The sequence below is a fragment of the Rhinatrema bivittatum genome, chromosome 7, assembly GCF_901001135.1.
Source record: "Rhinatrema bivittatum chromosome 7, aRhiBiv1.1, whole genome shotgun sequence".
Lineage (NCBI taxonomy): Eukaryota > Metazoa > Chordata > Amphibia > Gymnophiona > Rhinatrematidae > Rhinatrema > Rhinatrema bivittatum.
This window is the reverse complement of record NC_042621.1, coordinates 90,453,143-90,467,848: the sequence shown is the minus strand read 5'-3', so window position 1 is coordinate 90,467,848 and position 14,706 is coordinate 90,453,143. Positions and strand designations below refer to the sequence as shown.

The 14,706-nt window shown below is 44.7% G+C and overlaps 1 protein-coding gene across 3 annotated transcripts in view; it reads right to left on the bottom strand.

Moving 5' to 3' along the window:
- The window catches only part of LOC115095247, a 392,965-nt gene that overhangs the window by 153,162 nt on the left and 225,097 nt on the right, over nucleotides 1-14,706 (bottom strand). For all 3 annotated transcript variants that reach the window (XR_003857731.1, XM_029608666.1, XM_029608667.1), the window contains one exon: nucleotides 6,381-6,456. Coding sequence is in view for 2 of the 3 variants with exons in the window: in XM_029608666.1 (XP_029464526.1) it covers nucleotides 6,381-6,456 (76 nt within the window). In the remaining variant the exon portion in view is untranslated. The remainder of the gene's footprint in view (nucleotides 1-6,380; nucleotides 6,457-14,706) is intronic.

The window sequence follows — 14,706 nt, the reverse complement described above, 5'->3', positions numbered from 1 at the left end:
GGCCCCACTGGTGAAAAATTTTGATCGCTACAGTAGGATCTAGGGACCATTCGTGGGGATGAAAGGTCCGGCTGAGGTTGTCCACCATCACATTGTCCATGCCTGCCAGGTAGGTCGCTCTCAGTAGCATGGAATGGGAGAGAGCCCAGTCCCAGATCTGCGCCACCTCCTGGCATAGCAGGTAAGAGTCTGTGCCCCCTTGCTTGTTGAAGTACCACATTGCTACCTGGTTGTCTGTTTGAATTAGGATTACCATGTTGGAGAGGCAATCCCGAAAAGTGAAGAGGGCATATCGGATTGCCCAGAGCTCTAGGAAATTTATCTGGTGCCTTGCTTCCATTATGGTCCAGGTTCCCTGGGTTTGGAGGTTGTAGACATGAGCCCCCCCCACCCCCAACCCAGATTGGATGCATATGTTGTCAGAGTAAACTGAGATTGCGGAAGTTGGAAGGGTAGTCCTATTTGAAGACTGGACTCCTGAATCCACCAAGCTAGTGAGAGACGAAGCTGGTTGGTGATGTGGACAATGTGGGACATGTGTTGATTTGATTGGGACTACTGGGACTTTACAGTCCATTGTGTTACTCTCATGGCTAGTCAAGCCATTGGGGTTACATGAACCATGGACGCCATGTGACCTAGCAAACAGTTGGGTGCAAACAGTAGATGACGAGCTGTAGTGGTTTGGCGAGTCTGCACTGCTTTGGCCAAGGTTGATAAAGCGCGTGCTCGGTCCTTTGGGAGAAATGCTTTTGCCTGGGCAGTGTTTAGATCTGCTCCGATGAACGAGAAGGTGCATGATAGAGTCAGATGTGACTTGGGATAGTTTATTAGAAACCCCAAGGATTGCAGTAGGCTGATGGTGAAATTGAGGGAGTGAAGTACTACCTCTTGGGATGGACCTCTGAGGAGCCAATCGTCTAGATACAGATAGACATGGATGTTGTGCTGTCACAAGTAATCTGCGACTACTGCCAGGCATTTCGTAAATACACGGGGTGCTGATGCTAGGTCGAATGGCAGCACTCGGTATTGGAAATTATTGTGGCCTACTAAAAACCTGAGGTATTTTCAATGAAGAGGGTATATAGCAATGTGGGCATAAGCTTCCTGAAGATCTAGAGAGCAGAGCCAATCTCCCCGTTGCAGAAGAGGGAGCATGGTGCCCAAGGTTACCATTCTGAACTTTTCTTTGCGGAGATGTTTGTTTAGGGCACGTAGGTCCAAAATAGGATGAATGCCGCCTGACTTCTTTGGAATTAGAAAATACTGAAAGTAGAATCCTTGACTCCACTGCAGTCGAGGTACCGGTTTGATGGCATTGGACTGCAGGAAGGTCGAGAGCTCTGCTTCGAGAAATGGAGAGTGGTTGGTTAGACCCCACACTGGACATGGTGAAGTGTTCGGTGGTAGCGTGAGGAAGTTCAGATGGTAACAGTGGGTGACCACGGAAAGGACCCATTGGTCTGTTATAATTGTGTGCCATATGCTGGCAAAATGGCACAAGCGGCCTCCCACAGGAATGGGTGTGGTAGGTAGGGGTTGATTTCTGCCCTCTAGAAAGGAGTCAAAACCCCGATGCTGGACCAGTCTGCGGGGCTGGTTGGGCTTTTGGGGCCCTGTGTTGACTAGGCTGACCTCTTTGAGAAGGTCTAGGCTGTCGAGTACGGGATGGAGGCTGGTAATACCTATGCGGCTTATAGGATAGCCTCCTAGGATCCCTTCGAAAAGACCTCTTGGAGGTAGATGGGAGGTCCGAGGGGAGAGTGGACAGCTGACGCAAGATGTCATGGTGATCTTTTAGCTGTGCCACTATTTCCTGGATTTTGTCACCAAATAAATTGTTCCCTGTACATGGGAGATCTGCCAATCTTTCTTGGAATTCCTGGCATAGGTCAGAAGACTTGAGCCATGCCCAGCGTCTGGCGCTTAAGCCTGCTGCTGTTACTCTTGAGGCAGTTTCAAAGATGTCATATGCTGCCATCACTTCATGCTTTCCAGCATCGAGTCCTTTATGAAGGATTGCAGTGAGTCCTTCTTGATATTCCTCCGATAGAGTCTCAGAGAATTCTTGGACTTTCCAAAGATTCATTGAGAACTGAGTCATGTATAGCGGGTAGGCTGCTATACTTGCCATCAGCATAGAACCGTGGAACACTCTTCATTCAAAGGCGTCCAAGGATTTTTGTTCTTTACCTGGAGGGACAGAAGAATGAGGCTGAGGCTTTCTTCTGGGCAGACTCAACAACTACAGATTGATGAGGCAGTTGGCTTTTGTGAAACCCTGGAGCTGACTGGACCAGATAGGTGGCATCAGTTTTTCTGTTCACTAGTGGAACTGTGCCAGGGTGCTCCCAGGTGTGTTGTAACAAATCAAGGAGCACCTCATGTACTGGAACTTCCATTACTTCCTTTGGGGCATCAACAAATTGCAATACCTCAAGAATCTTGTGTCTGGCATCCTCCTCCATTTGTAGTTTAAAAGGGATGGTTTCAGACATCTCTTTAATGAAGTTGGCAAATGTGAGGTCTTCAGGAGGGGAGTGGTGGCGTTCTTCTGGGGGTGAAGGCTCTGACAGGAGTTCATCTGAGTGTCAGAAGAATTATCACCCCAGGGATCATATGGTATATCTCCAGCACCATGAGGGCCTTCAGATAGAGGTAAGGGTCCAAATCCAGCCAGATCTGGAGGTGGCACCGATGGGAAGGATGGAGGCACCAATGCAGGTACTGAGGATAGCAATGGCATCGATGGAATTGGCGCTTTTGATGGACATTGGGGTGGCAATAGACCCAATGGTCCTGGAACCGGCTCTGGCATCTGTAAAATTTGTTCCTCATCCGAGGACAATGGAATAAGAATCAGTGTCGCTGGTCTTGGGAGGTGCCGATGGCATGGAAGGAACGGGCACCGATGGTAATGCACCAATTAAGGTATCTAGGTTCTCGAGGAGTGGAGCCAGCATGGAAGGCATCAGATTGGGTGTTGGCATGGGAGCTATCCAGTCCAATTCCTTCTGGAAGGCTGGTGTTGGCAGCACAGCCACCAGGGTTGGAAGCTCAGAAGGCGTTGTGGAGGGTCAACATGTATCAGTGGAGTCTCGGCTCCCAGCACCGGTGCCAGTGGGGAATGCCTTGTTGTCCCCGGTCCAGAGGGGGATGGAGCCCCTTCTCCCTGAGACTTCTTGGCCTGGTGGCTCTGCCGATGCTGAAGTCGATGGCTTGCTGGTGCCGGCATCGGAAGAAGGCTCATGTCGATGGCAGTAACTGTGTTTTTCCCAGTGCTCGGTCCGGTCCTTCTCCGGCACCGAGGAGGAAGATGTCGATGCCTTCGAATGTGAAGAAGCTGGTGAAGGACACTCACTGGTGTCTCAATGGGCTGAGACGTCGATGGCGACGGAGTCGATGAAGATGAAGGCTTTTGATCTGATGTAGTCTTGGCTGGAATAGACGGAGACACTCACTTAAAAAGGTGTTCCATCTTTTCCAAGCTGACTCTGCCACCTTTTGGCGTCATCTGGGCAAAGCTAGTGCACCATTGGATGTCGTGAGTGGGCCCCAAGCACAAGACACACATGTCGTGATGGTCCACAATGGACATGGTCCTCGGGCACTCGAGGCATTTTTGGAACCCGTTCGCCATTTTGTTTGAAAAATAAGGGTGGGGCATGGTCGGTGGCCATCGGGCACTGATGAAAGCACTGCTGGTAACTGACCACAAAGGACCAGGTAAACTTACTGGCATCGACGGAGGTCGGTGGTCAATGGGGGACCCTGGGATGGGGAAAAATTTTGAAATTTTTAAAGTAAGCTTCCGTGAGGAAAAAGTTGTGAGGAATTCTCACAGAGCTCCTGAAAACCGTGAGGTTACTGCTGCACGGAAAAAAAGAGACTGAAGGGGGACCCCTGCTGGATGCAGGGTTAGTGGCATGCTGGGCATGCTCAATGTGCCATTCAAAGTTCTAGAAACTTTGACAAAAGTGTTCCGTGATAGGGCTCCATCCGATGATGTCACCCACATGTGAGGACTACCATCCTGCTAGTCCTGGGAGAAAAAGTGGATTTTAGTACAGCTGAAATCTGTCAATGGTCGCCGCATCTCAAAAAAGATATAGTTGCGATGGAGAAGGTACAGAGAAGGGCAACCAAAATGATAAAGGGGATGGAACAGCTCCCCTATGAGGAAAGACTGAATAGGTTAGGGCTGTTCAGCTTGGAGAAGAGATGGCTGAGGGGGGATATGATAGAGGTCTTTAAGATCATGAGAGGTCTTGAACGAGTAGATGTGACTCGGTTATTTACACTTTCGAATAATAGAAGGACTAGGAGGCATTCTATGAAGTTAGTAAGTAACACATTTAAGACTAATCGGAGAAAATTCTTTTTCACTCAACACACAATAAAGCTCTGAAATTTGTTGCCAGAGGATGTGGTTAGTGCAGTTAGTGTAGCTGGGTTCAAAAAAGGTTTGGATAAGTTCTTGGAGGAGAAGTCCATTAATGGCTATTAATCAATTTTACTTAGGGAATAGCCACTGCTATTAATTGCATCAGTAGCATGGGATCTTCTTAGTGTTTGGGTAATTGCCAGGTTCTTGTGGCCTGGTTTTGGCCTCTGTTGGAAACAGGATGCTGGGCTTGATGGACCCTTGGTCTGACCCAGCATGGCAATTTCTTATGTTCTTAATCTAATAAAAATGAAGTCTAAAGGTTACTTCTAAACTATATTTGGAATCTTCAACACAATGGGCAGTGGAGCCTTCAACACAATGGGCAGTAGATCCTGCAGAATGTTGCTTAACCACCCATAGTAACTCAGGTTTGTCCGGGTATAGTTTTAGCCAGTTATGTTTCAATCAAATCAATACCCTTTCCTGGCCATCCTTAAGTTTATTAATGGCCTTCTTTGGATAATATTTCAGCGGAACAAATTGCAGATCACTGGCATAAAAATAATACTAAAGCTCTGCCTCATTTGGAAGTTTCCCTAATGGTGCCATGTACAGAATAAACAGGGTTGGCAAAAGTACCTAAAGTTGTGGTAGTGAAGGAGAAATTCTCTAAAATTACTGTCTGTGATTGATTCTTCAGAAAACAAGAAAATCAGGACAAAACCATCCCCCTGATTCTGAAGGCATACAGCCTGTTCAGTAAGATGGTTCAGTGTGCTGCGGCAGTCAAAAAAGCAAACAGAATGTTGGGAATTATTAGAAAGGGAATGGTGAATAAAACGGAAAATGTCATAATGCCTCTGTATCGCTCCATGGTGAGACCGCACCTTGAATACTGTGTATAATTCTGGTCACCGCATCTCAAAAAAGATATAATTGCGATAGAGAAGGTACAGAGAAGGGCTACCAAAATGATAAGGGGAATGGAACAGCTCCCCTGTGAGGAAAGACTAAAGAGGTTAGGACTTTTCAGCTTGGAGAAGAGACGACTGAGGGGGGCATATGATAGAGGTGTTTAAAATCATGAGAGGTCTAGAACGGGTAGATGTGAATCGGTTATTTACTCTTTCGGATAGTAGAAAGACTAGGGGGCACTCCATGAAGTTAGCATGGGGCACATTTAAAACTAATTGGAGAAAGTTCTTTTTTACTCAACGCACAATTAAACTCTGGAATTTGTTGCCAGAGGATGTGGTTCATGCAGTTAGTATAGCTGTGTTTAAAAAAGGATTGGATAAGTTCTTGGAGGAGAAGTCCATTACCTGCTATTAAGTTCACTTAGAGAATAGCCACTGCCATTAGCAATGGTAACATGGAATAGACTTAGTTTTTGGGCACTTGCCAGGTTCTTATGGCCTGGATTGGCCACTGCTGGAAATAGGATGCTGGGCTTGATGGACCCATGGTCTGACCCAGTATGGCATTTTCTTATGTTCTTACACCATGATTTACCATGTTAAACACTGCTATTAAGCATGACAGCAAGGATCATTCGTTACGATATAACTTTCAGAGAAGGTTATCAATCATTGTAACCAGAATAAACTCAGTACTAATGAAGATCCAGGAGGATATGAGACTCTTTCATACAACATAAAGAATCACATAGAAAGAGTCCCATGGTGGTCTAAAATGGATTTCTGTGAAACATTTGTCAATGTCACAAAACCACAAGATAATGGAATGATAAATAGACTGACTACATTTACAAAATTGAAACAGAGACATAGTGGAAAAGCTGCATAGGACATTTGCATAGAATCTACTCATATCATGCAAGGCTTAGTCAGATATCAGTCCCACAATTTCAAGGCACTTAAAATATCAGACATTTGTTTAATAACAAATTTAGTAATAGAAAAAAAATCATCACAACTTTTAGAAAAAGCGGAATATCAAATGTCTACAAATAAATAAATAAATAACTTACCAAGTTGGAATTTCTCAACTTTTGTTTTCTCCAGTTCTTTAGCCAGATTGATTGTCTTTTCTTTTTGAGAGATTAGCTGTTACAACAATGCCATACAATTATTTATAGTATTCCTTCTCACTTAGCATGCCAACTTCAGAACCACATATATAATCACATTTATTAGCATTATTAGATTTTAACATATATTGGGCTAGATTTTCATATGTACGCGCGGGCGTACATGTGCGCGCGCTACCTGGCGCGCACACATTTATGCCCAATTTTATAACATACGTGCACAGGCGCGCACATGTTATAAAATCGGGGGTCGGCGAGCGCAAGGGGCTGCACAATTGTGCACCCTGCATGCGCCGACGCCCACGGGCGTCCCCCATTCCCTTCCCCCTAAACTAAGCTTCCCAACCCTTCCCCTAATATTTCCCCCTTAGCCCTACCTAACCCCGCCCCCCAAATTGCTATTCTACCTTTTTCTCCTGCCTGGAGGCAGGCGCAGGTTGTGCGCGCCGGCAGCCTGCCGGCATGCAATCCTCTGAAACAACGGCAAATGGCTGCTGTGCTGGAAGCATTTGGCCTCGCCCCCGCCCTTTTGTAAAGCCCCGGGGCTTAGACGTGTCTCGGGGCTTTATGCGCATCGCCGGGCCTTTATAAAATAGGCCCGACATGCGTAACCCCCCTACGCGTGAAAAGCCTCTGGATTTACGCGCGTAGGGCTTTAAAATCAGCCCTATTATGAGGGTAATTTTGTAACATCATGCATAAGTTAACCAGCAAATTCAGTATGGGATAGATTTTCAAAGCGTTATGCGCTTAAATCCCGGGGATTTACGCGCGTGACGGCCTTACATGCGCTGGGCCAATTTTCAAAGGCTCGGTCACACTCGTAAATTCCCGGGACGTGCGTAAGTCCCGGGGCCTCGGGAAAGGGGTGGGGAGGGGGTGGGATGGGGCAGTCTGGGGGCGGGTTGGGGCTAGAGGCCCCCGGCACAGTGGTCCTTTGCTGCTGTGCTGGGGAACTGCGTGCTGGCAGGGTGCTGGTGTGCGCAACCTGCACCTGCCACAAGGCAGGCGCAAAAGGTAAAATAAAGATTTGTGGGGGGAGGGGCTGGTTAGGGCTAGGGAACAGGTAGGTTAGGGGAAGGGGAAGGGAGGTTAGTGTAGGGGGTGGGAAGTTCCTTCCCAGTCCGCTTTGAAATTGGAGCGGACTGGGAGGGAACTGAGGAAGGCCGCAGGTATCAGCGTGCACAGGATGCACAAGTGTGAACCCCCTTTGTACGCCAACCCCTGATTTTATAACATGCATGCACCTGCACGTGTATTTATAAAATCGGGCATCCATGTGTGCGCGCCGGTTAGTGCGCGCACATGGATGAGCGTGCGCATCTTTGAAAATCTACTTCAAAGTGTATAAATTGCATTAATTTTCAAAATGGACTTATGTACATATACGGGGCGATGCAATATTTGTGTGTAGAAAATGGGCGCTCAGTGTCGCGCGCCCATTTTCCTAACGCATGCCCAGCCACCTCTCCTAGGTGCGCAATGCAATATTTAAATGAGGGGTCATGCTAAAAAGGAGGTGCTAGGGAAAATTGTGCGCCCCTAGTGCCTCCTCGGCATTGAGCACACAGGAGAGGTGGCGTCAGTGTGGATTGGGAAAATGGACGCTTGTATTGAGCATTCATTTTCCCAACCTGCACTGACAGCCACCCAACCCACACTGACAGCATCCATTGACCCGCTACCAGCACAATATTCACACACAAGACACATGGCCTGGACTGGTTATCTTGTACATTTATATTAGGTGCCCAAAATTATTTTTTTTTTTACTGGAGACTTTTTTTTTTTACCGGAATCTGCTTTCTGTGTTTCCTCCTACTTCCTATTAGTATCACGTTGATAGTAATAGGAAGAATCAGAGAAATCAAGATTTTTTGTTTTTATCAATAAGCCCTTGAGCGCAGCAGCCCAGGTTAGCGTAAAATTTGCCGCACTGCAATGGGTGCATTGGCCGCGCAAGAAGTTTTCGCATCATGGGTATTAGTTAATAGCCTCATCTACATGGAATTTACATGTGGTTTTGTCACACGTTTTGGATGTGCTAATCCCTGTATTCCATTGGGGGGTATGGATGCAGGTCCAAAATGCGCAATCAATTGTGTGTTAAACCATGCGCTAGCCTCAGCACACGGTATTGAATTGCCCCCATAGTGGGCTGGATTTTAAAAGGGTTACGCGCATAAGTTATGTGCGTAACCCTTAAATACCCCCCCCCCCCCCGCGCGCGCGCAAGCCCCGGGACACACGTAAATCCCGGAGCTTGCAAAAAGGGGTGATCGGGGACATGGCCAGGGGGCATGGTGTCAGCTTGGGGGCGTGTTCTGGGGTGTGGGGGCAGTCCGGGGGCGTGGCCGAGTGCACCGACACAGCGGCCTGTGTCGGGGCCTCCCGTGGCAGCAGACAGCCAGCGTGCGTAAGTTCGTGGATAAAGGTTAGTAGGGGGATTTAGGTTTGGCTGGGGGGTGGGTTAGATAGGGGAAGGGAGGGGAAGGTGGGGGGAGGTGGAAGGAAAGTTCCCTCCGAGGCCGCTTGGAAATCGGAGCGGTCTCGGAGAGAACGGGCAGCGCACGCAGGGCTCGATGCAGGGCTCAGCATGCACAAGTTGCACAAATGTGCACCCCCTTGCGCACGCTGACACCGGATTTTATAAGATACGCACGGCTACGCCTGGTGCGCGAACAAAAGTACGTGCGCGCGCTGTTTTTTAAAATGTACCCCAGTAAGTCCAATTTGAGAATTACCCTGACAAAACTATGTGCACACAATTACAGCTGCTATTTGGTGTGCATATTTTTGCCAAGAGATATTATGCATTTAAGTATTCACACAAGTACTGACTCTGCCCAGAATCCACTCCCTGAAATGCCTCTTTCCTATGCATATAAACAGAATTGCATGCAATGTGAATGCATGTATATCAGTTGTACAATTTTCTATAGGGCCATTTCTGCAGATGAAGCACTACTTTATCCATAGATGTCCTTTGAAAATTACCTTCTATGTAAGTAAATTTATAATAGCCATCTTAAAATATGCAGTAAATATGCATGTTTAAGTTACATCAATTTTCAAAGCAGACACATGCTAAGTCTAGAGATGTGCATCATTTTTTGTGTTCGTGTCGTTCTTCGTTTTTCATCCGCCATGGAAAATGTCGTTTTTTTTCGGTTCGGGTCTTTTTTTTTCGCGAAAAATCGATTTTTAGTTAGTGCACGCTAACTCCCCATTAGTGTGTGCTAACTCCCATTAATGCGCGCTAACTCCCCGTTAGTGCACACTAACAAAAAACGTTAGATTTGGTTACTTTTTGTTACTGCGCGCTAATGGGAGTTAGCGCGCACTGACTCCCGTTAGTACGCACTAATCGGAAAAATGAATTTTTGCAAAAAAATGGGAAAATCCAGATCTTTTTCGGGCTCCCTGAAACATGCCGAATTGGACAATTTTGTTGAAATTTTCCAATTCGGCAAAAACGAATGCATATCTCTAGCTAAGTCCGCAAATAATGCAAATACGAGAGCGAATGTTTTCCATAGCAGGCCCCAAGTTATGGAATTCTCTTCCAGAGTCATTACATCTGATAACAGAAAGAAAGAGTTTCAAAAGGGAAATGAAAACATGGTTCTTTAGAAATGCATATAATCTAATGTAAAATACCAATCTGCCTATAACATCACTGTCAGAAATTTAGATAATGTTAATAAATTGAGCAAAGTATTGAGTGATGTAAAGTGTAACAAGACAGCAACAAAAATAAGAGTCAACAAAGAAACTTTTTATTTTGCAAATCAGTTGTGTGCATATGCAAAATAAAAAGTTTCTTTGTTGACTGTTATTGATCAGTTTATCTTTTGCCACACATTATTTTTATTTTTGTTGCTATTTATCTATATGTGTGTGCCGTTTACTCCGCCCTTCTTCTGTGCAAGTGTGACAAGACAACATACTGAGTATGGAAAATTGGGCATCCAAATGGCAGATGAAATTTAATGTGGATAAGTGCAAGGTGATGCATATAGGGAAAAATAACCCATGCTATAATTACACAATGTTACCACCCAAGAAAGAGATCTAGGAGTCATAGTGGATAACACATTGAAATCGTCGGTACAGTGTGCTGCGGCAGTCATAAAAGCAAACAGAATGTTGGGAATTATTAGAAAGGGAATGGTGAATAAAACGGAAAATGTCATAATGCCTCTGTATCGCTCCATGGTGAGACCACACCTTGAATGAATACTGTGTACAATTCTGGTCGCCGCATCTCAAAAAAGATATAATTGCGATGGAGAAGGTACAGAGAAGGGCTACCAAAATGATAAGGGGAATGGAACAACTCCCCTATGAGGAAAGACTAAAGAGGTTAGGACTTTTTAGCTTGGAGAAGAGACGACTGAGGGGGATATGATAGAGGTGTTTAAAATCATGAGAGGTCTATAACGGGTAGATGTGAATCGGTTATTTACTCTTTCGGATAGTAGAAAGACTAGGGGACACTCCATGAAGTTAGCATGGGGCACATTTAAAACTAATCGGAGAAAGTTCTTTTTTACTCAACGCACAATTAAACTCTGAAATTTGTTGCCAGAGAATGTGGTTAGTGCAGTTAGTATAGCTGTGTTTAAAAAAGGATTTGATAAGTTCTTGGAGGAGAAGTCCATTACCTGCTATTAAGTTCACTTAGAGAAAAGCCACTGCCATTAGCAATGGTTACATGGAATAGACTTAGTTTTTGGGTACTTGCCAGGTTCTTATGGCCTGGATTGGCCACTGTTGGAAACAGGATGCTGGGCTTGATGGACCCTTGGTCTGACCCAGTATGGCATTTTCTTATGTTCTTATGTTCTTATGACATGAAAGACAATGAAATGAAAATGATAGGATACAATCCTCCTTCATAGCACCCTAGTTAACTTGTCCCTGATGCTGTTTTGTCCTAGAATAGGTTTTTACTGTTGTTATGAACCAGATTATGTATGAATACACCCTAGAATATGTATTTGCTGTTGTATTGACCTAGAATATGAATGTTTACCCAGAATGGGAATATTGACCCAGAATCTGAATGCTGATTTTGTAAACCATTGTGATCTTATATTGGAATGACAGTATATAAAATGCCTAAATAAATAAATATGGCTGTATGGTGTCGATGGCAAGGCTTTAATTTCTTGAATTATGGTCTGATATTCTGTGATGAAGGTCTGTTGAAAAAAAGACAAAATGCACCTTTCATGAAATGGAAGGAATATCTTTACTCATACACTCACCAACAAAGTGAGGGAATTTTACACTAGGTATATAAGCTTGCAGTCAAGCAACACACATGGTAAGTGGAATGAAGTCTTGATACTGGGGAGATGTATAGAGAATTCTGTATTAGCAAGTAGATATACTGAAGCAATAGTAAAACGGAAGACAAATAGTGGTCAATTTTCAAAGCCATTTGTCCAGGTAAATAACAATTTACCTGGTTAAACTGGCCTGTTGAAAAATTACCCACTGTTGACCATAGTATATGTAATTTTAGATGTGTTAAAAAGAGACATTCTTTCAGGGGATGTTTAGGTCAGGGTGAAAAAAAAATAGATATATTGAAATTTTGTGCTATGATAAAAACCTCAGGGGAGAAGATGGAGAGAGAAAAAAGTTTAAGAAAGAGAAGCGGTGGAGAATAAGAGGCAGATGAGACTTGTAGTCCAAGGGAAATATATTCTAAATCCAACCAGAAGAAAGAAATGAATAGTAACACCAAGCTTTAAGGTCTATGTTTACAAGGTTCTAAAAGGAACCCTGGATCATGCTTCCCATATAAATACTGCCATTGCTATTACTGGACAAAAGTTAGTTGGGAGAAAATATAAAAAAGGGGGAAAAATCCTCGGTTAGTTGCAATAAATGCTCATTGCCCCAGATCCCAGCTCTGATACCTACTGAGCTGGAAGCCCAAAGAAGCAAGAGGAAACTGACAGGTAAAATTTTGAAAAAGCACTTATTTAAGGAAACTGCCAGGATTACCATGCTTTTACCATTCCATAAGGGCTGCCATGCCTTTAAGGAATGACTATGTAAGAAGATTGTTTGAACCTGCTGTGAGGAATGGTTTAACAGCTTGATAGTGTACAAGTAGACAAAGTTTGCTTTTTTTTGTGCTACATAGAGTTTTGCCTATCTAAATGTCCCCTATAGTTGTCTGGATTGTTTTGTTGCCCCCAGGAGTGGAACTATGTATTTATTTGTGAAGAAACTGACCTAAAAAGAGAAGAAAGACATTGGGGTCAGTATTCACAAAGGTGCTAAGTAAAAACGATAATCAGCAAATTTTAGCCAAGCCTAGCTGGCTAAATTTAGGGTGCTCAATCATTGCTGCCGGAACAAATCAGTGCTAGCCGGCTAAGTTGTCCAGGAACTCAGTCCCATAGCCCCGATCTCACTCTCATTCTCCGGCCCACCCTGTGCCAACATTTTAAAAGCTTTCTGTTCAGAAATAGGGGGACTCATCCTAGTGGGACTGAAGACAAACAAAGACTTCCATAGCACATGTACTATTAAACAACTTAAAAAGAGAAATTCCCAGTGGAGGGGGTTCTATTTAGGTTAGGAAAAAAAAAAACAAGCATACATTAGAGATCTGTGCAGTAAAGAAACACTCAGACAAGAAGAAGGAGTGAAAAGAAGCAGTATCACTTTAAGAAAGAGAGAGGTAGGGAATAAGAGGAAGCTGAGGATTCTAGTCCTAAGGAAACATTCTAAATCCAGCCAGGAGAAAAGATTACTGGTAACACCAACTTTGTGGAGGAAGGAGGATGTATATTTTCTCCTCCCTGCATGTGTCCACATTTCTACCATTGCTGAGAAACATAATAATGTATTCACTGCACTTCAACAAGGGAACCCATCCCCATTCAAAAATAGGGGACTAATCTTACTAGAATGGGCCCCCTTCCCCTAATTCAGATTAGTGAACCCTTCACAGAAAGGGTGGTGGATGCCTGGAATGCCCTTCCGGAGGAAGTGGTGAAGTCTAAAACTGTGAACGACTTTAAAGGGGCGTGGGATAAACACTGTGGATCCATCAAATCTAGAGGGCGTGAATAAAGAGGAGGCAGCAAAACACTGCACGGAGCGGCAGTTGCCACAGAGGCATTCAAACACTGCACGGAGCGGCAGTAGCCACAGAGGCATTCAAACACTGCATGGAGCGGCAGTAGCCACAGAGGCATTCACGGAGCGGGATGCCAGTGGCCAGTAGTTGGTGTTCCACCTTCACGGAGCAGAAGGATGGAGGGCCGCTATCTCCAAAAAAACCCAAAAAACAAAAAAAACAAACAAAAAAATAAAAACAGGGGTGGGTAAGAGTATGGGGTAAGGGTGTGGCCTACTTGTTACAGCAGTTGCTACTCCTAGTTGAACTGGACGTTCACTTGGATGCAGATACGGCGCTGCTCTCTAAATTGGTGGAGGGGAATTAGGGCTGGAGGGTACTGGAAGCCAATAGTAACAGGTGGGAGAGAAAAAAATGGGAAAAAAATGGACAAAGTGCATAGCTTGCTGGGCAGACTAGATGGGCCGTTTGGTCTTCTTCTGCCATCATTTCTATGTTTCTATGTTGATCCTTTGTTGAAGTGCAGTGAATAAATTATTAGATTTTCTGGCAGGTGGAGGTAAGCATATATCCTCCTGCCTCTGAAAGGGGGGAAGGATATATCCACTTGGGGGATGGGGGATTCGATGGTGGGTAGAGAAGGGATAGGAGCTGGGAGACTTTGCTGTTACATCAGTACTTGGGGGTGGGCGGTGGGAAGGGGTGGATGTGGGAGGGAGATCAGGCAGTGGCAACTATGTTTTAATATCAGGACAAGATGGGAAGTACTTCAGAAGTAAAATTTGCTGTGACAATTTTTTCAATAGCAGCACAGAATGGAAGAGACATCAGGGCTGCCAACATAGGTCAGTAGGCCCTGATCAAACAAATTAAATTCTGCTACTTAGATTTTGTTTGGCCAAGTTAGGTGGCAAGTACTGAAAATTATGAATAGTTGCCTAACTTTTTCCAACCAACCCCTAAGCCTGCCCCTTCATTTTTTTAAAACATTTTATTTATAACACACCTATATCATCTGATACAAAAGAAAACTCATTTAACGTGTTTCTCCTGTCCCAACTACTTTTCAGCAACAGGGGCTCACTTGGGCCATTTCAGCTCCCATGGTCCAAGTTAGTAGTATAATGGGTACACGATCAATCAAACTGATTGACAGGT